General features: G+C 42.4%; 1 protein-coding gene across 1 annotated transcript in view; it reads left to right on the forward strand.

Annotated features, from left to right (window-relative positions):
• Positions 1–1,154: 1,154 nt before the first annotated feature.
• LOC308088359 (protein O-mannose kinase-like) overlaps positions 1,155–24,666 on the forward strand; it is a gene marked incomplete at both ends in the record, with an annotated part of 33,865 nt that continues 10,353 nt past the window's right edge. The window contains 3 exons of the mRNA XM_080432777.1: positions 1,155–1,175; positions 1,445–1,577; positions 18,859–19,709. Coding sequence (XP_080288903.1) covers positions 1,155–1,175; positions 1,445–1,577; positions 18,859–19,709 — 1,005 coding nt within the window. The remainder of the gene's footprint in view (positions 1,176–1,444; positions 1,578–18,858; positions 19,710–24,666) is intronic.

Raw genomic sequence — 24,666 nt, forward strand, 5'->3', positions numbered from 1 at the left:
GGAAAGTAACTAAGTACAATTTTTAGGTATTTGTACTTTACTTGAGTATTTCCAGTTTCCAATACTTTTACTTCTACTCCACTACATCTCGGAACCAAATATTGTACTTTTACTCTACTACATTTAGTTGCTAGTTACTTTGTAGATTTTGATTATTATTACAGAGCATACATTAAACACTTCAGCCCTATATACATTTCGGCCGTTTGAAAATAGCCGATCTACAAGCCCACAAGATGTGACGCATTGTGAGCTTGTAGATCTGCTATTTTCAAAATATTTGTATACGTTTGAAAACTTGAAATGGGACATTCTGCATAATGAGTACTTTTGTACTCTTACTCAAGTCAATTTTGAATTCCAGACTTTTACTTGTAACAGCGTATTTTTACATTGCAGTATTGATACTTTCTCTTAAGTAAAGCAATTGAGTACTTTTTCCACCACTGCCTTCAGCCCATTGCGCTGTACCTTGTCATAGTTGTTGTCATTGTCATTGTCACATGACCCAGGCAGACGGATAGACGTAGGGCGTGCCTCCTGGAAGAGTGCTCCACTGAGAGCAACCATCTAGTTCAAACTGAAATGTTGGGAGCTTGTACCAAAAAACTAAAACAAAGATTTCACCCACAATTTTACACCTGTAAACTTGTGATGCGACAATGAACTTCAAGTTGAAGTCATTCACACAGGGTTTCTAAGTGTCTCTCTTGCACCTCTCCAGACAGTGTTACCATCTTTCACACAGTGTTACAAGTGTCTCTGTTGCTCTCCTGGGTTATAGTCAGGTTGCTTAGGACAAGATTTTAGGAAAATGTGGACACGGCTGACAAAAGCGCCACATTTTTTCTATATGCTCTCCATCACCATAAGTTTCATTTTGGACGGGGAGCCATGTCATCAAGATGGCAGAAGGCGGCCATCTTGGATTTCAAAGATGGCCACCATGGGAATATCAACAAGTGACTATTTCTGCCATGATTTGGACATTTGGTTCATTCTGGCAATATATCTGATACGAGCGGTGCGCCATAATCACCCGTGAGACGTTTTAAACCACATCGTGTTGCCGCAAACTTAACTTAAACTGTCATTTACTTGACTAATTAGTAAATGATAAACACACAAAATGAGAAACACATGGCGTGGCTTCGATGTGGATCTCTGCCGTCATGGTGATGATGTCATATTGATGACATCACTCTTGCTCAATTATGGAGGGGGCGGCATCCTGCACACATCGGTGTTGCTAGGTATGCATGGCAACCGATTATGTTGTGAGTGAGGTCAGACCAAAGCTCTGCTCAGATATATGAGGTGAGAATTTACTTTAGACTTCCACCTCTAGACCAGAAGATGAACTTTGGTAGACAAAGAATACAGGGAGATAGAGAGGGCACATTTTCCAGCCTCAACAGAACCTACAACTCTGTTCCCATCACAGTCCATGTACAGCAGCAGCGCTGACCATGAACCGCCACTCCTGGGAGGAGTGTGGTCCCAATCCTCCCAGACTAAGCTCTCCTGTTCTGAGTGTACCTTCACGTCTCATCCGAGCCACGACGACCTCAACCGAGGCCCGTCCGCAAATAGTCATCTCTGTAACCAGCCGGAAACAAGGAGACACAGACCCACCAAAATCTCAAAGTCATCAACGGTTTACAGAGGTTTTAACTCAACCAGGAGATGTAAAGAAAAATCAGACGATTTACAAAGGAAAGAAAACTCACATCTGTAAACAGTGTCACAAAAGTTTCAGTAAGTCAGGTAATCTCAACAGACACCAGCATGTCCACACTGGAGAGAAACCTTTCCACTGTAAACAGTGTGACAAGAGTTTCAATCAGATAAGTCACCTGAAGACGCACCAGCGTGTCCACACGGGAGAAAAGCCTTTCCACTGTAAACAGTGTGACAAGAGTTTCAATCAGATAAGTCACCTGAAGACACACCAGCGTATTCACACTGGAGAAAAGCCTTTCTACTGTAAACAGTGTGACAAGAGTTTCAGTGTCTTAGATAGTCTTAAGACACACCAGCGTATTCACACTGGAGAAAAACCTTTCCACTGTAAACTATGTGACAAGAGTTTCAGTGTCTTAGATAGTCTTAAAAAACACCAGCGTATTCACACTGGAGAAAAACCTTTCTACTGTAAACAGTGTAACAAGAGTTTCAATCAGATAAGTAACCTGAGGATACACCAGCGTGTCCACACGGGAGAAAAGCCTTTCCACTGTAAACAGTGTGACAAGAGTTTCAGTGAGTTAGGTAGTCTGAGGAAACACCAGCGTATTCACACTGGAGAGAAACCTTTCCACTGTAAACAGTGTGACAAGAGTTTCAATCAGATAAGTCACCTGAAGACACACCAGCGTGTCCACACGGGAGAAAAGCCTTTCCACTGTAAACAGTGTGACAAGAGTTTCAGTGAGTTAGGTAGTCTGAGGAAACACCAGCGTATTCACACTGGAGAGAAACCTTTCCACTGTAAACAGTGTGACAAGAGTTTCAATCAGATAAGTCACCTGAACACACACCAGCGTGTCCACACGGGAGAAAAGCCTTTCCACTGTAAACAGTGTGACAAGAGTTTCAGTGAGTTAGGTAGTCTGAGAAAACACCACCGTATTCACACTGGAGAAAAACCTTTCCACTGTAAACAGTGTGACAAGAGTTTCAGTGAGTTAGGTATTCTGAGGAAACACCAGCGTATTCACACTGGAGAAAAGCCTTTCCACTGTAAACAGTGTGACAAGAGTTTCAGTGAGTTAGGTAGTCTGAGGAAACACCAGCGTATTCACACTGGAGAGAGAGAAACCTTTCCACTGTAAACAGTGTGACAAAAGTTTCCATTGTAAACTATGTGACAAGAGTTTCAATGACTTAGATAGTCTTAACGTCTAAAACGTCCGTTGATATAAGTCCCGAGTGCCACTTTTTTTTTTTTGGAAAAACATGTTCAGAACTCAAGATATGATGATTTGAAGATTTGCTGTTCCATTCACTCTTTGTTTAACTTCTTACTGAAAAAGGCTGTATCTCGGCTCCTAAGCACTTTTTTTTTTACAATGAATTTTGGCTGTGGCATCAGAGCCAAAATTCCATAAATAAGCTGGTCACTGAATGAGTTAAGAAACACCGGCATTTGTGAATGTATGATGATGATCCATAATGATCTCACAGAGCATTCCCATCCACGCTGGAGGCTAATATAACCAAATCAGGCTGTTACTGCATGCTTACAGAGAGAGACGAGCAACGATCCGGTGGGAGGTTACCATAATGCTTCATTTATGCACGTACCGCATGCTGCAGAAATACAAGGTTATCCAGGTTTAAAGGTGTCCTACCACTAACAAAGATGAAAATGATGTAAATATGCATTGCTAGAATGAACATATTTATTTGAACTTGGTACAAACAAAAATCAAGTGGTATTCTCAATAGCTAAAATGCATTCTTTGACACCAAGATTAACCTTCTAAGTGGCTTGGAAGCCGAGATATTGGCACTTATAGCTATTACATGGTGGCCATCTTTGAAATCCAATGATTGATGATGTGGCTCCTACCAAATATTTAAAGTTATGGTGATGGGGAGCATGTGGAAAGAATCTGGTGGTTTTGTTCGCTGTGTCCACATCTGGACCTAAGCGACCTGAATAATTGCCAGAATGAATCAAATGTTCAAATATTGGCAGAAATAGTCACTTGCTGATATTCTCAATAGCTTTATCAAATTCCTTGACCCCAAAAATAAATATTTTGACACCAAGATTGAACTTCTAAGTGGCTTGGAAGCCGAGATATTGGCACTCATAGATATTACATGGTGGCCATCTTTGAAATCCAAGATGGCCGCCTTCTGCCATCTTGATGACGTGGCTCCCCGTCCAAAATGAAACTTATGGTGATGGAGAGCATGTAGAAAAAAATTGGCGCTTTTGTCAGCCCTGTACACATTTTTTTGCTAACAGCCCTGACTATTACTCTCATTCACCTACACCAGTTTCTCTCACTTTCCAGCGTCCGCACATGTCGTGACTGTATTAATCATTGGCATTTCCTCACTACGGTAAGGCCCATCCACTCTGACAGCCATATGCCACAGGCAGTAGGTGATTGTATTTGACCATAACAAACAACTTTGCAATGAATAATTTTAGCACTCAACTCACCGACGCATAGCGGCAAGGGCTGTATATCGAAGGTTCAATGACAATGAACTGTACTAAAGGGAGGTATGGCAAACTCCCAGAGAGGCTATGGTGACACCAAAGAACTACCATGGGCAGAAGTGGAGGCTAATTGTTTTTTGCATTGGGAGAACTGTGCCAACCTGGGTAGTCGCCATTCTGGACTGAGGCAGAAAGTAATTGAAATGTGTGAACATTGCGACTAATTATTGTGGACTCTCACTCGCATTCCAGCTCACAGTTCACCTCACCTCCACAAAGAACAATGACACCTGGATGTATTATTAAATAATGAATGAATTATTCATTCTCACTAATTGTGTTGCTTAAAAATTATTGAACCGTAAACAGGACAGGATAACCTGATGGGGCGACACGCAGCTCAGGAGGGCGAGCAGCCGCCTGGGAATCGGAAGGTCCCAGGTTCAATCCCCCCTCCAGGCATACAGTATGTCCTTGAGCAAGACACTGCTCCCCAACCGCTCCCCAGGGGCTGTATTAATAGCATCCACTGCACCTAATAAATAGGATGGATAAATGCAGAGGACAAATCTCAGGTACGGTATGAGCAAATGTACTTGGCAAATACCCCAACAGCAACTAAAGGGGGCACAATTATTATTGTCTAAAACATCTCCCAATAAATAATTTATTTCTACGGTATGAGACAAAAAAAGACCTGTCCAAGAGTCAGACACAATGCAGAACAAAGTGATGTATAACATTCATAATTACATCATGTAAAAGCAAGTTGGGTTTGTCCGTCATGCTTCTCTTTGAATATCTTTGTCTAAATTACGTGCAGTGGCATAGATTTCATTATACTACGAGCAACAGATAAACGGGTCAATGCTGGCCGAGGATCAATGTGTGTGATGTGCTCAGTAGTGCACATGAACATTGGCTAAACGAGTTACAGGAACACATGAAAGTCACAGGGAAGGAGACCGTGATGTATTGATTTTCATCTTTTTTGAAACATAGCTTCAATTAGCAGCGAAAATGGAAATTGATATCCTATCAAATTCAATAGCAATTGAGATAGATTACGCTTTTTTTTTACCGTTATTAATTAACTTACCCAGATTGCTTAATTAGAACAACACTACGGTAATGGTTCTGAGAGGAAAAGAGCTGAAGTGTGGAATTGTTTCAAAGTGCCTTGTTCAATTCACTTAAACCCATAGCTGACCGGATTCCCAAAGGGCTCTAGCCTAGGACCCCTACTCTTTTCGCTCTACACTAAATATATTTGCCGTAAATAGACGATCTACAAGCTGGTGACGTATTGCAAGCATGTAGATCGGTTATTTTAACCCCTAGAATATCATCGCTGTAGGGTAGAAGAAACCTGGTATCTACATATCTCAGGTATGTTGTTTTTTTCCTCTCCGTAAATGTATTATTTTTGTTAAATACCCGTACACACATCATATTACAGTGTCACACAAAAGTAGCTAAATCTAGAAGCACACAACATGCCGCGATGCGACGCATTGTAAGCTTGTAGATCGGCAATTTGGGGTGTGTTCGAGTTTTTATTTTTTAAGTCAAATGAAAGAGTTTACTGTGTGTCTTTGGGTTTTACAATTAAAAGTATTAACGAGCTTGTGACTAAATTATAACTATTACATCCATTTGTGAGATTGAGCCATTTAGCGGCTGGAAGCAGAGGCCATTCATTCATTGAACATACAAAAAGGACAAGAACATCACATGCAGCTCTTCTCCCTCCACACAGACTCTGATCAATTGACAAGTGGCCACCTTTTATGCTCAGCTGAGCTAATGAGCCAGCCTGGACTATACCACTGTAAGGGGTGCATTCTAAATAAGTGCATACAATAAATAGAGGATACAATAAATACATAAACCCACATATTATCTTAAAACTTAGTGAACAACAAGTAAATATACATTCTTCACACTACTACAACATCCTTACAATTACAAATGATATCACAACCCCCACAACTGCCATTCTGACTTGGTCCAGAACATAACCACTTGGTACATGTTAAGCTTTCAATCATGACTTAGCATTACCCTCTCTATTGCACTCATACATTACACATTACACCCGCATGATAATCATTCAATAATAAAATCATGTGCACAATGCAACTGTGCAAACTGCTATAAAGTGCCAAACATCAGTAACAGAGGTCCTCTCTGTTACACAGGTTATTTTTTCCCCCATTTCCTGAAAAGTAACAGTTTTGGACATAAATTATGTAGCTACCACTCAACAACGACCGTATGGATGCTATGGTTCAAGTGGTTAAAAACTGCCATTGGGACATAATTTTCTCCTGCATGTTTGACCACAGAGCATCTACTGTTCAATATCCAGAACAAATACATGGCTGAGCTTTGGTTTCCGGTGTGGTTTGCATATTGATCATGAAATGTTTCAAATTACACATTTCACTTCATTGATTTGGTGCTTTGGGGAGTAAATTAAGCGTGTGATAAACTCAAATGACAAGGGCCTTGGTGAGCCTGAGTAGAACCAGAAAAATGTCATAACGTGCATGTTTATTATCATCGATGGCTATACTGTAGTATCAGGGGATCTTAAGAGGGCTTATAATGAAACAACCACCTCATACGATGTTGTAATACTTTAAAACGAACAAAATATTCTAGGCTTTCCTTTCCATTTCTCAACTGTCCATGTCTTACCCTCTGTCCTCTGTCCCACAACCTTAAACCCAAACATAGAGCACCATTCTAGAGCTCGACTGAGAGATTTCTGGGTCTGTGTGGCCAATGATGATTTAATGAACAGAACACAAAACTTACAATGCAGTGAAGCTGGCGGGACATAACAATACATAATAGTAACCACTGCTACAAACCAGTGGTGGAAAAAGTACTCAGATATTTTACTTAAGTAAAAGTATCAAGAATACTGCAGTATAGAAATACTCCGTTACAAGTAAAGGAACTGGAATTCAAAATTTACTTGAGTAAAAGTACAAAAGTATTGGTATCAAAATGTACTTAAAGTACCAAAAGTAAAAGTATTAAAATGTTCGAAAATAGCAGATCTACAAGCTCACAACGCGTCGCGTTGTGAGCTTGTAGATCGGCTATTTTCAAATAGCCTATGTATAAAATAGGGCTAAAGTGGTTAATGTATGTTTTATAATATATTAATTGATAATTGCAAAGTAACTAGTAAGTTTTCAAATAATTGTAATGGAGTAAAAGTACAATATTTGCCTCCGAGATGTAGTGGAGTAGAAGTACTGAAAATACTCCATTTAATTAAGAATACCTCAAAATTGTACCTAAGTACAGCACTTGAGTACATGTACTTAGTTACTTTACACCACTGCTTCAAACTGCCAGGGGAACACCAAGCACAGAGGTTATAAATACCTCTGAACAGGACACAGGTGAACTACAGTACCGTTGCCAATTAAAGGACAGATGAGACAAGACCAAGCCCCAAGGAATCGGCACTGGAATTGAAGCTCTCTTCCGGGTTCTCTTTCAGGGTGCTTTTCCTACCTGAACCTTCTACCGGTCACAATACATTATACAATACATTAATGCACGACAGCAACGATATATGTATAAGGATAAGGATAATTCCTTTTAACAGGTTGTTCATGAAAGTCCTTGCGGTCTTGTTTCCAATGAGAACCTGTGAGCAATTAGGGGTTAAGAGTCTTGCTCAGGGACAAATTTCATGTCATCGACACATATGCTGGTCTGGCCTGGAATCAAACCTGGGGCAACCAGGGCCTCTGGCTCCCTAGGCGGGCTCACTAACCACTCAGCTATGGCCGCCCCTATATAATATTTAATCTAGAGCACAATGAAAACTAATGAGAGGTACGTGGTGGTTGGTTGAGGTTTTCAACGAACAGATCTATTCCGGGCTTGGCTGCTGGAAGCTGCCATTCCGAGGTCAAGCTTCACATTTAGTGTCCTTCTGTATTAGGTATGCTAGTGTAGAAAACCCAGATTCAGCTGCCAAACTCAATCAACACATTGTCCCTAGCCAAGCAGGAGAACTCTACCTGCTCCCTGCACTCTGTCTCACTGACTGCACTCACACGCCCAAGCCCACGCACACGCCAGCCTGGTCGCCAGAGAAAACGTTGTCACAGTACGTTTTGCAGAAAAGTACAGTGATACAGTTTACAGTATAGGCATTTAGCAGATGCGCTTAATCCAGAGCGATTTACAGTAAGCAAGTACACAAGACAATACATCATAATACATCATAATACATAAATAATACAAATGCATAGAAATAGTAATCTAATAACAAAGTAATACATACAGAAAACCAATAATCTAATAATAACTAATACATAAACCTAAACCAAGAACCTATCATCAGCCTGTACATTGAAACTATACACACTATAGGATACCAGGTCAACAATGACCTGGCATCTGTCTACTCTACATAACATGCTATCTAAGTTACATTTTAGCCTTTGCATAATCCTGCAAGGTCGTCAAGGCTAGGGCAAGTGCTACGAGCTGATGATACAAATGATAACATTTATTATCCCAAAAACGTTGCATGTGAACGTGGTGCGCAGATGAGAACCATGTAGGGTCAAGCGTTGATTTTACGCTGCATACTAACGAACCCTAAACCTAACCCTAAACCTAACCCCTAAACCTAACCCCTAAACCTAACCCTAAACCTAACCATAAACCAAAACGTTGAAATGCAACGAAAATGTAAAAAAGTTACTTTTTTGTGGTCCAGAAACGTTGTTATTGAACGTTTCACGCACACGCCTACTTATTTATTTTATCTGTGTATCGTCTCTGTTGGGTGGAAACGTCATATGTCCAAAACTTTACTTTTCAGGATTCAAATTTTTAAAAAAGTTGCAAAAGTATTAGATCTACAAGCTCAAAACATGTCGCGCCGTGTTTCGAGCTTGTAGATCTGCTACTTTTGATGCTTTTGTGTGACGCTGTAGTACAATATGATGAAGAAGGGCGTTAATTTAAGAGAAAACACATGTCAAAATAAAGTTTCTGCCTGACAGCAACAATGTGAATATCTGGATCCATCCATCCATCTATCCATCCATCATCTAAATCCTCTATCTACCTACTGCTATTTTCAGTGAAGATACATTGAGCAAACCATGGGAACCATACGGTCAATTAAGTATAGCGCCCATGGGAATATGGTCATTTAGGACCCATGGGAATACAGTCAAATAAGTATAGGGTTGTTAAAGCAGTCTGAACTGATGCTGAACTCAAACCCTTCATCAGGCAGAATCTCTCCAATAGTGCACACATTGTAAAAAGATAAAAAAAGAGTGAATCAACCTCCCATCTCTCTCTCTCTCTCTCGGTCTCTCTCTCTCTCACACGCACGCACACACGCACGCACACACAATAAATGTGGTGGATAGTCTGCAACCTGCTGTCACATCTAATGCACATGCAAATTAAAAAAGGGGCAATATTTTAAAAACACCTCACATTATTTATAGCATAACCTGTTCAATTAGGCCTACAGCAACATGAAAAAGTTTGAGAACCGCTGGTTCTCTCTATCGTATCGAGACCATCTCTCCACCCAACATATTTCATGTGTATGGGGAATGACCCCACCTCACTTGTGACATGGATGTTTCTTTAAGACACATCAGTCGTACTGGCACGCACCGGTATAAGGCCCAGGTGTACATGATTACACAGATTTTTTGACCTCCACCAAGCAGTCCAAGACGTGGGTCTTTCTTAGCAGAAATGTAGAGCTAAAGTATCAAAGAGCAGTTTTTTTTGGGGAGAAAACTACTTACGAGTTGGCAGCCAAGTTAATCCGCTGCAGGGTGCAGTCCAGAGAGCTGGTGTTGAGTCGCTCCTCTCTGGGTTGCCGTCATGGCTCGTTTGTAGGTAAAACAAACTAATTAAAGGAGTAGTTCACCCAAAAAATGACTTATTTTCTATCAATTGCACACCCTATGAAGCCTTGAATCCATGGATAATTTTTTGTTTTTGTCGCATTCCTAAGCTAATAATTTGATTCCCGTCTCCTACCGGCTAATGTATCCGGTAGGAGACACAAAGTAGATTATTTGTGTCTCCTACCGGAAATACACACGGTCATCAAATTATTGTCTTAGGAATGCCACAAAAACAAAAATAAATCCATGAAATCAAGGCTTCATGGGGTGTGTAATTGATAGAAAATAAGCATTTTTTGGGGTGAACTCCTCCTTTAAGAAAAGCCGCTCGGGAATCAGACACGCTGTGCTGCCCTGTCAGTCAGTATTTTATTTTGTTGTTTAGCACCCCCTGTGTGTTGGTGTGTGTAAATGCATGGCTACCCTGTAAGGTTGTAATTGATGATGTCACCATGACCTAGCAATCATTATTATCGAAGCAGTCCAACAGGTGTGTCTAATAAGTTTGATTAGAGACTGCTGATTAGTCTAACAGAGTGCAGAGCTGATCAGTTTTACCTGTACCAAGCCCAGAGAAGGATGTGTCTTTTCTTCTCTCTTCTTTATACGTTCAGATCTTTGAAAGCATCGTTGGTAAGAGTTAAAAAGACTTTGACTTTGTTTTATGCATGTTCTTAAAATTAAGAGACATTTGTTCAAGTTCATGTGTGGATTTAATACAGACACTGTATTCTTTGATAGGTAAAATGTTTGTACCTGCTGATTAAGAATGTGTGCTGATACATTGTATTTGTGCAACATTATACTTACCTTAGCCTTTGTTTATGGAACATTTGGAAGCTTTGTGTAACTTTGTGATACATTCATACTTACCTTGTACTAGCATTTATGTGATTTATGCACATGACTGACATGTGACTGTATGTATGTTTTTCTTTCTGTCAGTTTTACCCTACTGCCAGTTGCTACAGTAAAGATCCTCAACTGGAACGTCTTTGTCTGTGTGGTAATTGGGGATGGAGTTTATCTACCTGTCGGTTCACGCAAGGCGTGTGAAGGTTACAGGACACGCGCTCTATTCGGCGCACCATATGAGCATATGGGGTGGCGGCCTCCTGAGCGCTGTGGAACGGTGCGTCTCTGACAGAGATCTGTACAGCAGCGACATGGTCGACTCCGTCTATATTTTCACCCGGTTCTACATTACTGAACACGGCTGCATCCGCTACCTTTTTTCACTCACGAGAACTAAATTAAAACTAAATAAAAACTAAGCTATGACAACTAAAACTAAGACTAAATATATTGAAATTTTGTCAACAAATAAAAACTAGACTATAATGTTAGTGAGGGAATAGTGGAGAAGAGATCCAGTAGAACTAAAAGACAAGTCATTTTCTGCTTGGTTGCGCTCGGGCGCTGCGCTCGGGCGCTGCGCTCTGAAAATAGCAGATCTACAAGCTCACAACGCGTCGTGAGCTTGTAGATCGGCTATTTACAGCATGCAACCAAGTGTAAAATCAGCCATGACGCCATCAAGGCCCGCCAAAATATACATCTTAGTCGACTAAATCAATAGTAGATTTAGTCGACTATAATCCTATGATATTTAGCCGACTAAAACTAGACAAAAAGTATAACATTTAAGATGACTAAAACTTAATGGAACTGCTTGAGCGGCCCCTCACCCCTGTGGTCACTGGTCTTGGTCAGGCTCTGGGTAGCGTCTTGCGCCTGAGCATTTAGCGACGGATGGCGTCTGGCTGTCCAGCCGCCCCGGGGGTTGTAAATATAAAAAATTCAACATACTTGTGAATATTTTAAATATTCCCAACTTGCTTTTTACATGATGTAATCATGAACATTACATCACTTGCATTACACACTGCATTGTGTCGGACTCTTGGACAGGTCTTTTTGTTTTGTCTTATACTGTAATATGTTGGCTCTGGGGTAGTGAAGAGACTATCTCTCCACCTCGACGTCGCTCGGAAGCGGTGTCGATCAAGTGAAACCAGTGTAATCACGCACACCTGGGGCTTATATACCCGTGCATGCCAGTAGGACTGGTGTGTCTTAAAGAAATATCCACATCACAAGTGAGGTGGGGTCATTCCCCATACATATGAAATATGTTGGGTGGAGAGATATAGTCTCTTCACTCAGAGAACAAAGGTTACAACGTAACCAAACGTTCTCAAACTTTTCCTTGGATATATATATTTTTTAAATCTCAAAAGCGTTCTCGGCCCACCCATGGGACCACTTGACACGGTAGCCGATTAAAGTAGTCAGATGGTGTATTTTCAGAGCATGTTATGATCAAGCAATTGATTGTTTTCCAGCTTAGATCAATGGAACTAACATAGTACACGTTAAGTTCTCATTTAATGGTATCACTATGAAAACACCTTTTTCAAGGTTTAAACAAAGAAACAAAAAGCATTGCAATACCCTCATGGCCCACCAGTGGGCCGTTGAGAACCACTGTTTTTTAGTCAATTACAGTACGATCAGTTTTGCTCTAAAAGACTGATGATAAAAAGTATTTTGACTCTTCAGTTTGTGCCAGCTCAGTTGCCAGTATAGCCTACATTCTGGATGTCCTGCTTTTAACTCTGCAGAATGACCCAATTTACGTGGAAATGTGCTTTGTTTGGATTTTGAAACAGGAGACAAAAAGCGCATTGTAGTCTCTTCTGTTTAGAGGCTTCTTTCATGTTAATTTGTCTGAAGATGTTTGAATGTGTAATGGAATGTTGTTTCTACTGTGCAATATTATCAAACCCAATTAATCACGGTGAGGGAAAGAGAAGCCTTATTCTATTTATAATGTAATTACCCAATCTACATGCATGGAATGAACATTGATTAAGAATACTTACACTGGCTGTTTAGTGATTAAACATGATTTATTGTTATACTTTTTTTTACAGTATTGAAAGTTATCCTCAGTTCCTGAAGCCATTTAACAATGGTGCAAATGAAACAAAGCATTGTAAATATGACAGTATGTCATTCCCACTGGTTTCAGTGGAAGAAAACAATTGCAGTTTTAATTGGATTTCAAAGAAAAACTCTTATCAGTGCAAAGACAATTATTCCCATTCGCCAAATTTAGGAATTTGTGTTTTTTTTTTCCTGACTAGAACAGTCATATTTTGAAAACAGAAACATGTAGACCGGACCATACAGCACAGCATTGAATTTCATGGCAGACTTTCATAACTTTTTTCAAGGCACTAGTTCATCATTGCACAAGTCGCACAAAAGTAGTGAAAATAGCAGATGCAAGCTCGAGCTTGTAGATCTGCTATTACTACAGTATATCTTGTAGATCTGCTAAGTGAAATTGGTTGAGTGTGTCTGTGGGTTTCATAAATAAACGAGGTTTCCACCCCGACAGCGACAACATCTGAATCCCTCCTTCTTTGCCACAATAAAAGGCGATGGCAGAGGCAGATGGAACTTTACAGCAAGTCGTGTGTGGAAAATTAATAGTGCTTATAGGCGCAGAGAGTTGAGTTGCATGATGCTTTTATAAGTTAACAAATATTTAATGTGTCCTTCTGAGGCGAGAAAAAAACCCTAAAAAGAATGTGTCATGAATTATGCATGTAAGCCAAAGCAGCGTGCTGCTCTGCTCTGCTGGCTGGCTGAATGGATACATTCTAACTACAGTCAGCCCGCCTGCATCATTCACAGTGATGGAAGTAGTACTCACATGTTTTACTTAAGTAAAAGTATCAATACTGAAACCCCAAGTCTAAAACTTACTTTTCAGAAAATGGGGGGAAAACAAATAAGCTGGGAATGCTTTAATATATTCATAATAGACAGGATTGGCTTTGTGCAAACAATCCAAATAATGTCGTCAAAATGAAAGGCCGCTGCTGTCATGGTTCACCCTTGTTATCAAAATCAATACAACTAACCTGCCATTATGAAGACCATTATTGGCATGATGAACTTTGATGTATAGGCAATCAATGAATAAAAAGGAAGGACACAACACTGGGAATGAGAATGACCTTGTTATCATCCATAGCTTGCATAAACTTGCTAACAAGTAGGCCTACAGTATTTAGTCTAAAATAACATGTAAGGCAGGGGTCTTCAATAGGGGGTCCGGGACCCCTAGGGGGTCCTCAGAGTTACTACAGGGGGGCCCCCAAATCTTTGAGTGATAGGATCATGTTTTTTTACATTAACCACTTGAACCCTAGCGTCCCTATTCTGAGTGGAACATTAGCCAAAAATAGCAGATCTACAAGCTCACAAGTAACGCTCGCTCTGCGAGGCGTTGTGAGGTTGTAGATCTGCTATTTATGGCAAAGAGGTTTGGTGTAGAGGGGGGAAAAAGAGCAGACTCAGTATTGACGGTTCAAGTGGGTTAAATGTCTGAAAATGCAGATTAATCCAACATACGCTGATGATAGTGCTGTCAAAGTCTATGAAGCTGTCTCAATTTTGTAGTGGGGGGTCCCTGCTTCATCTCTCTCTCAGCTAAGGGGTCCTTAATGTGTATTTTCCGACATCACACAAACTTTGGCGTGCCCCGTGTGGTAAATCCGAGGACCCCCTAGGGGTCCCGGAACCGCTGTTGAAGACATCTGGTCTAACACTGACAAAACATAATAACAAACATAATAACAAATAATAAAATTATGTTAACATGTTCATGTTTTCTAGCACAAAAGGGAAATCGATGATAACAGTAGAAAACATATGGCCTTACTATATGTAGCGAACCCAAGCCAGAGAATGGTGAAGCGTAATGATGTTTCCGTAAGTTTTTATTTATGCTCAGCCTTAGACCTTGTTTGAACATAAAGTTGTTTTCCTTTCCTTCAGTTGTAGAAACACCTTATTTTCTGGACAGACACGTAAGAACTATAGGACAGATAAATCACATAAAATTTGCTCTTACAATATAAACCATAAAAATGAGGTCATACAAACATAATGTGACAAGGTTGAAACAGGGGTTTTCTTAAAAATTTGTATTTGCTTTTATTTGATGCCTACTGTGTAATTATTTCCCACTAAACCATCATCTTAATTTATTTCTGTATAACCGTTTTTGCACTGAACAATGTTTTTCCCCCGGTCCCTCAGTCAATCCGCCCTTGAACTGTGAATGGCTCTAGGTGACAGCGGGGTCACGCCCAAGGGACACGTTCATGGCCAATGCCCCAGACATGATGTCACCATGGATAAATGAAAAGAGAGAAAGGTGTGGTTTGGGGGGTATAAAGGTGGAGGCGGGCCTTTTGAAAGAGAGACAGGGCAAGAGAACGCAGGCACACAGCCAGAAGGACAGAGGACAGCCAAGGGGAAGGTTGTGCCACAGTAACCACGGAGCAAGGGTGGAGAACGAAGAGAGTTGCAGACACACCAGCCACCTGGGATTGGAAGCCGAGGTGTGTCTACTCCTAGGAAAAGAAGCCATTGTAAATTTCAAGGGAATTGCATGCTGTGTTCATGATTTGAGGCATTTTGTTCAAAACGGAGCACTCCTGCAAACTTTGGAAGCCATTTTTAGCCAATCAGGGTGGAATATGAAAAATCTGAAAGACTCGTTTTGTTTAATGACTATAGAAATACTGTGTACCGATTTGTGGGATTTTTGGACAAAATCTGTAGGAGTACTGTCAAAAAATATGTTTTGCACAAATCGGCCTCCTGGTGGCGCTATAAAAGGCCCATGTGAAAAATTTGGGGCAGAGGTTCTGCTGTGTCATCCAGGGAGTGTGTGTGCACAGTTTCGCTGCAATCAAGCCAACGGTGCCGGAGATTAGCTGTACACAGACAGAATGACACACACACGGACGGACAGACGGACGGACGGACAGGGGGCAAAACATACTCTCGCCATGCCTTTCGGCCTGGCGGAGACAATTATGTTTAGGCTACATGTTCATGTGTTTTAGCACAAAAGGGAAATTGATGATAACAGTAGAAAGTATATGGCCTTACTGTACGCGCAACACAATTTTACTGTACCATAAATTAACAGGTGTTCATGAGAATAATATGCAGCTGTTAGATTGTTCATGATTTTGTCCAAGAGAAGTGACTTTGTAGGAGAGGTGCTGGCTGTTGTCAGTGAAATGTTTTTCACTGCACCAGACTGATTGCAACATGGATGTTTAAAATGCTGTAGCTGTTAATTTTCTCTGAAGACTACCCAGGCAATTTCCCCCTAGACTGGCCCATTTTCCTTTTAACACAGAAGATTGACAGTTAGCAACTTTGAACTCGTCTGCCTCTGATCACAGGCATACATTAAATGGACAGTCTAAATAAAGAGTGCAAATTGCTTTGTCTGTGAACCCATCTCAAAGATAAAGTAGGCAAATAGATTTTCAATAGATGAGTTACTAAATCACAGCCACACCCAGCCTATATAGTCTATGTTTGTCAAATGCACCGTATACTCACCGCATACAGCAGTGGTTCTCAACCTTTTCAGGCCGCCCCCCCCAAAATAAATCATAATTTTTACAAGCACTTGGAATTGTAGTAATTGCGGCATTAAATTGTGTTACTCAGTTCCACAGATAAAAGAAAAATGAAAATAGCAGATCTACAAGCTCACAACGCCTCGCACTGCGAGGCACTGTGAGCTTGTAAATCGTCTATGTTCACAATATTTGACAATCATTCGACAATTTTATAGTTGTTATAGTATTGCTTGTTGATATAGTATAGTATAGTGTGTTGATTACTTTTAATGCAGTGGTCTTTTTTCTTTTCTTTCATTTTTTTTGTGCGGTATTAAAAAGGTCTTAAAAGTCCTTAAATTCAATTGTCACTTCACTCCCCCCCCCCCCCCCCACACCGGTTGAGAACCACTGGCATACAGTATGGGAGTTAGCCTTTAACCATTCATGGCTTATTGACAAAAGCATGTCAAAATACCTTCACATTTGACAGTTTACTCATCCAGAGAATGGAAATGGAGAATGGTGAAATGCAGTGGAGAGGTGCTCAGATGCTTTACTTAAGTAAAGGTGTCAATAATGCAAGGTAGAAATACTCATAATAATACTAATAGTAAGCATTTGCCATAAAAATACTTACTGTACAGAACCAAATGTAAAAGTACTCTTTATGCAGAATGGCCAATCATATTATTAGTAATGCAAACTGATTTGCATTTTTGTGTGAATTGTGTGAAGTGAACCATGACTCAAAATGTCATGACTAGTCTAGAAGAAGGAATGAATGTCTATTGGTTTATTCAGAAATGCAAATTAAACCCTTTACACGTAGAATTGCAGATACAAACTAGTAAATATCACAAAATTCCAGGTCATTCCCTAGTGGGAATGTGTGTGCAACATTTCACGGAAATCGCTCGCTGTGTTCATTTCATTATTTGAGGCATTTTGTTCAAAACGGAGAATTCCTGCAAACTTTGGAAGCCATTCTTAGCCAATCAGGATGGAATATGAAAATGAAATGAAATGAAAAATCTGAAAGACCTGTTTTGTTTAATGACTATAGACATACTGTGTATACCCATTTACACAAAAAGTATACATATTTTTTTTTACAAATGGAAAATATATCTTTTTCCGGTAGCACTTTATAATAACTATACACTATAAAGCATTAGTTAAGCATTAGTAAATGCTTAATTCCTCATGAACTCATCATTAGTAAAGCATTATTCATACATTACTAAGCATTAGTAAACACAGTTATAAATGTTGCAACTATACACTATTAAGTATTAGTTAAGCACTGGTAAAACACTTGATCTATCATTAATTCATCATTTGTATAGCATTATTCATACATTACTAAGCATTAGTAAACACAGTTATAAACCTTTCAACTAAACACAATTTACAATTAGTTAAGCATTATTAAGTATTTACTTCATCATGAATTCCTCATTTATATACCAAGTAAGTACTTTATTGTCATTTTCACCCTCAAGTCAAACAGATCCAGTTCACGTGATCAAACCCCCCCCCCCCCCCCCCCCGCTTCCTGTTTAGTGTTTCTTTTCCCCTGCATTTTGACCAGGCATGCTATATTCAATAGCCTGTAAGAAGGGAGGGAGGACTCCCGGTCAGTTTCTTTTTTCTTCTCACGGCAGTACAGTGGAACCCTATGTGCTTAGCAACACTACTTGGAGCGATCATACTGGATATAAATATTCTGTGACCTGTTGAAAAGGTAAGATTAACGAAAATCTCTGGCAGTGGGCAAACGCAGCCAGAAATAAGTCTGGCAGTGAATGAGTTAATCATTCATTGTGTCTTTACTGTGAGGTTACTCTTCTGTACCTACTGTACTTGTAACAGTCACAGATACAGGGCATAGAAGTTCTGTATCTGTGATTGTTACTGCTGTGCCGTCTTTGGCGCCTGAATTTCCCCTGGAGTATCCATCTATCTGTCTGTCTGTCTATCCATCCATCCATCCATCCATCCATCCCATTGGCTTCACGGATAGGCCGAGCTTTGCGTCCCGTTTGTGCCCCTGCACAATAAAACTCCATTATTTTACAGGCTAATGCACAAGCGTTTGTTTGGGCACAGAGGTCTCTCCAGCTCTTTAGTAAACAGAATACAGTACATTTTCAGGTAGGTGACAAAATTGTCTGTATTCCGAAGTTTGCCTCCTCTAAAATGGCGCCCGAGATACAAATGCCTCAGAGCCGAAGGAGGCGTCTACCTTTATATGTCTATGGTCTGACGGCTCTGCTGTTCGTCAACGCATTGACGAACGCAACAGACGAGGGCTGCCCTCCCAGACACTTCAAAGTGGGCAACATGACAAACTGCTCTCCCTGGCTGCAGTGTCCGCACATCAACGCGGAGGTGCGTAGCTTGAAACTGATCGGCCAGGGAGTTGTGAAGCGGGTGTTCCTGTCAGAGTGGAGAGGTCAGAAGGTGGCGTTGTCCAAAATGACCTCTCAGGAGTTCAGGTGGAACTTCCACGATGGTGCTGCCAAGCTGCAGGCCCTGCAGGGCCCCCTGGTGGTGCAGCTGGTGGGCCTGTGCCTGGAGGAGCACATGATGGTCACCGAGTACCACCCACTGGGCTCCATGGACAAGCTGGACACCGTGCTGGCACAGGAGAGACACCGGCAGCACGACACCTGGCAGGTACGCCTGAGGTTGGCCGCGGACCACGTGTCCGTCCTCGGCTACCTTCACGACAGCCCTTTGGGCCGTCGCGTCATGTGCGACTCCATCACGCCTGAGAAGGCCCTCTCCCAGTTCCTGCTGACCAGCGACTTCCGCTTGGTGGTCAACGACCTGGACGGCCTGGGGAAGGTGACCGCCGCCAGGGGCGCCAAATGCTGCAACCAGGAGATGATCGGGGACTCGTTGGCGCCGGAGATGCTCTGGCCGTTCGAGGGCCTGGCCTTCGACGACAAGCTCATGCCCGCCTACGACGAGAAGACGGACGTCTGGAAGATCCCGGGGGTGACTCGCCGCCTGATGGGGAGCGTGGCCGGGGGCGACATGGTCCTCTCCCGCCTGTCCCAGGTCCACGCGGAGTGTAAGAGGACGGACCCTGCCCTGCGGCCCTCCGCCCGGGAGGTGCTGCGGGTCTACTGGCTGGTCTTCGACGACATGGTGCGAGACACCTTTAGCTCTATAACTGCCAAAGACGTTTATAAACGTCTTTGGGCCTTCAGCTATTGCCTGCCAAAGACGTTTAAAAACGTCTTTGAAAAAAAAAAAAATTCTAAAAAGATTCTCTAATTATTTAAGATTGACACCTTTTCGATATTCCAAACGAATAAGGAGATAACAATTCCCAAAGATCTGCTGCTCCATCCACTTCAATGTTAAAATTGAAACGGACAAACAATTCACAATGTTTTTTGGTTTGAAACTACTGGTTTTGAGCTATTTTCAAACATCAAACAACACATGACAACAAGGTCAAATTGACCTCGTTGACATTTGTGAAACCACACCTGGATCTCATCTGTGATTAGAAATTATCTGGGATCAATCATACTGGAGAAAAATATTCTGTGGCTATGCGAAAAGGTACCAAAATCGGTCAAAACCCTGGCAGAGGCTACAGACTTTTTGAAAAAACTCTGGCAGGGTAAGAGTTAGGAGGTGCTCTTAAAAATAAGAGCACCTCAGTCTCTTTTAAACAGAAAGTAATACAGAGGACAGGAGCCTATCCTATGTCTGACAGCGCCGCGCCACCTAGAGCCTGCAAAATCTAGGGCCCCCCTAGTGGCGCCCTAGGCAACTCGTAGGCAAACCGAAGAAGAGGTACACCTAGAAATCACGTGATCACAAAAAAATGAAGCTGGTTTCCTGTAGTGTTATAGAATTTATAAAAGTCAATTTTCTCAGCTTGTACTGTACTGTATTCTGTTGTTTTGGGTGAAAACAAGCCACATTCAACTGGCCATAACTATGGAGTGGTTTATTCTACGAGACCCCCCCGTGGGTGTAATGAGGCGATCGGCGTGAGGAGGGCGATCACAGAACCCATTCCGGTAGCACTTTATAATAACTATACACTATAAAGCATTAGTTAAGCATTAGTAAATGCTTAATTCCTCATGAACTCATCATTAGTAAAGCATTATTCATACATTACTAAGCATTAGTAAACACAGTTATAAATGTTGCAACTATACACTATTAAGTATTAGTTAAGCACTAGTAAAACACTTAATCTATCATTAATTCATCATTTGTATAGCATTATTCATACATTACTAAGCATTAGTAAACACAGTTATAAACCTTTCAACTAAACACAATTTACAATTAGTTAAGCATTATTAAGTATTTACTTCATCATGAATTCCTCATTTATATACCAAGTAAGTACTTTATTGTCTCCGCCGTAGGTGGAGAATATGTTTTCGCTTCGTCCCGCCGTGTGTGAGCAAACATTGTTAGCCAAGCTAACATTGGTCAAGCTCCACGTGATACGTGTCAATATGTTGACACCAATGCTTTTGATTGGCTAGAGGGACGCATGACGAAATAAAATTCTATAAATAGGTGTGTCACTTCAAAAGGCCACTACTTTTTGAAGTGAGGTAAGACAGGATCAATCAGTCTTGATTGGAACAGTACCTTCCAGTCCAAATCACCCGTCCGTGCGTGTGTGTGTCCCTCTGAGAACACCTAACATTGGTCAAGCAAAGGCGCAGAAGGCCAAAGCTAAGAAAGCATACTCATCTACAACAGGGACATCAGGCAGTCTCCTCCACAGTTGCCCCTGTCAGCCTCACAGCTGAAGAGCTGGAGGAGGAACAGCAGAAGGTTCAAGAAGAAGAAAAATCGTATCCAGAAGGCTTTCCGTCGTACGTCGCTCGTTCCTCTGGGCAGAGACAGAATCTACAAACAATACTGTTTTTTCCCTTCCACCTGTGCTCTGTTTGTGGAGGATGATTACTTTGGGCTGACGGAGGACATGCTGGAACCCCACCCTGCATCTCTACAGGATGAACAGATGGAGAATGAAGGACAGCAGGACACACAGATGGACACCATACATAGCCCCACCTGTATCCCTGCCAGTTGCCTGCCAGTCATACGCCCCAACCAATGGGCCTTCTACAGCTCGGTGGAGGAGGTGGAGCAGCTGATGGAGGCATTGAACCCGCGAGGTCACAGAGAGAGCAGCCTCAAGGAGACGCTACACCAGGAGAAAGACAGAATCACACAGATACTGAACAACACTGCTGCTGTCAAATATAATTATAAAACCAAGGCCCCAGAATCCCTTGCTACAGCTGAGAGTTTCGTGGAGAGCCGACTCAGAGATATGCTGTTGGACATTGAGGAAAGAATCTACGAAGGAAATCTGGAAACGCTGAAGATAACGGAGAGAGAGACATGGAGTTCAGCATTGGAGAGAGGACAATATGAACTGCTGGCTGCTGATGGCAGAAAGAACGGAGAGATGAATGGTGGAGAGGAGATGGAGGTGGATGACTCTCAGCCAGTGAACAGTACCGTCCACTGCCTTGCTCATGCCCTGTTTCAGATAGAACAGGAAATCGAACGCAGGTTCCTCCAAGTTCCTCTGGGCGGCGAGGAGTCCAAGAAAGACAAGAAGAACGGTAAAAACAGGAAGAAAAAATTACGACCCGTCCAGTGACAGTGACAATGGCAGTGCCAGTGGTAAGATGGTTTTGGAACGTTGGAGAGAATCTCTGCAGTCCTGCTCCAGTCTTTCCCAAGTGTTTGTCCATCTGTCCACTTTGGAAAAGAGCATCATTTGGGCAAAGTCTCTCTTCAACGCTCGCTGTAAACTGTGCAGACGGAAAGGAGACGCAGAGACTATGTTACTGTGTGACGGATGTGACCGAGGACATCATTTGCAGTGTTTGAGACCCAGACTGAAGTCTGTCCCGGAAGGAGACTGGTTCTGTCCAAGCTGTCGTCCCAAGCAGCGCTCTGTCCGTCCCGTGTCTGTTTTCGCTTCGTCCCGCCGTGTGTGAGCATGGCCCCTAGCCAAGCTAACACTGGTCAAGCTCCACGTGACACGTGTCAATATGTTGACACCAATGCCTTTGATTGGCTAGAGGGACGCATGATGAAATACAATTCTATAAATAGGTGTGTCACTTCAAAAAGCCGTTTACGTTTCTTGAAGTGAGGTAAGACAGGATCAATCAGTCTTGATTGGAACGGTACCTTCCAGTCCAAGTCACCCGTCCGTGCCTGTGTGTGTCCCTCCGAGAACACCTAACATTGGTCAAGCAAAGGCGCAGAAGGCCAAAGCTAAGAAAGCATACTCATCTACAACAGGGACATCAGGCAGTCTCCTCCACAGTTGCCCCTGTCAGCCTCACAGCTGAAGAGCTGGAGGAGGAACAGCAGAAGGTTCAAGAAGAAGAAAAATCGTATCCAGAAGGCTTTCCGTCGTACGTCGCTCGTTCCTCTGGGCAGAGACAGAATCTACAAACAATACTGTTTTTTCCCTTCCACCTGTGCTCTGTTTGTGGAGGATGATTACTTTGGGCTGACGGAGGACATGCTGGAACCCCACCCTGCATCTCTACAGGATGAACAGATGGAGAATGAAGGACAGCAGGACACACAGATGGACACCATACATAGCCCCACCTGTATCCCTGCCAGTTGCCTGCCAGTCATACGCCCCAACCAATGGGCCTTCTACAGCTCGGTGGAGGAGGTGGAGCAGCTGATGGAGGCATTGAACCCGCGAGGTCACAGAGAGAGCAGCCTCAAGGAGACGCTACACCAGGAGAAAGACAGAATCACACAGATACTGAACAACACTGCTGCTGTCAAATATAATTATAAAACCAAGGCCCCAGAATCCCTTGCTACAGCTGAGAGTTTCGTGGAGAGCCGACTCAGAGATATGCTGTTGGACATTGAGGAAAGAATCTACGAAGGAAATCTGGAAACGCTGAAGATAACGGAGAGAGAGACATGGAGTTCAGCATTGGAGAGAGGACAATATGAACTGCTGGCTGCTGATGGCAGAAAGAACGGAGAGATGAATGGTGGAGAGGAGATGGAGGTGGATGACTCTCAGCCAGTGAACAGTACCGTCCACTGCCTTGCTCATGCCCTGTTTCAGATAGAACAGGAAATCGAACGCAGGTTCCTCCAAGTTCCTCTGGGCGGCGAGGAGTCCAAGAAAGACAAGAAGAACGGTAAAAACAGGAAGAAAAAATTACGACCCGTCCAGTGACAGTGACAATGGCAGTGCCAGTGGTAAGATGGTTTTGGAACGTTGGAGAGAATCTCTGCAGTCCTGCTCCAGTCTTTCCCAAGTGTTTGTCCATCTGTCCACTTTGGAAAAGAGCATCATTTGGGCAAAGTCTCTCTTCAACGCTCGCTGTAAACTGTGCAGACGGAAAGGAGACGCAGAGACTATGTTACTGTGTGACGGATGTGACCGAGGACATCATTTGCAGTGTTTGAGACCCAGACTGAAGTCTGTCCCGGAAGGAGACTGGTTCTGTCCAAGCTGTCGTCCCAAGCAGCGCTCTGTCCGTCCCGTGTCTGTTTTCGCTTCGTCCCGCCGTGTGTGAGCATGGCCCCTAGCCAAGCTAACACTGGTCAAGCTCCACGTGACACGTGTCAATATGTTGACACCAATGCCTTTGATTGGCTAGAGGGACGCATGATGAAATACAATTCTATAAATAGGTGTGTCACTTCAAAAAGCCGTTTACGTTTCTTGAAGTGAGGTAAGACAGGATCAATCAGTCTTGATTGGAACGGTACCTTCCAGTCCAAGTCACCCGTCCGTGCCTGTGTGTGTCCCTCCGAGAACACCTAACATTGGTCAAGCAAAGGCGCAGAAGGCCAAAGCTAAGAAAGCATACTCATCTACAACAGGGACATCAGGCAGTCTCCTCCACAGTTGCCCCTGTCAGCCTCACAGCTGAAGAGCTGGAGGAGGAACAGCAGAAGGTTCAAGAAGAAGAAAAATCGTATCCAGAAGGCTTTCCGTCGTACGTCGCTCGTTCCTCTGGGCAGAGACAGAATCTACAAACAATACTGTTTTTTCCCTTCCACCTGTGCTCTGTTTGTGGAGGATGATTACTTTGGGCTGACGGAG

The sequence above is a fragment of the Gymnoscopelus braueri genome (assembly GCF_963280865.1).
Source record: "Gymnoscopelus braueri genome assembly, chromosome: 1".
Taxonomy (NCBI): Eukaryota; Metazoa; Chordata; class Actinopteri; order Myctophiformes; family Myctophidae; genus Gymnoscopelus; species Gymnoscopelus braueri.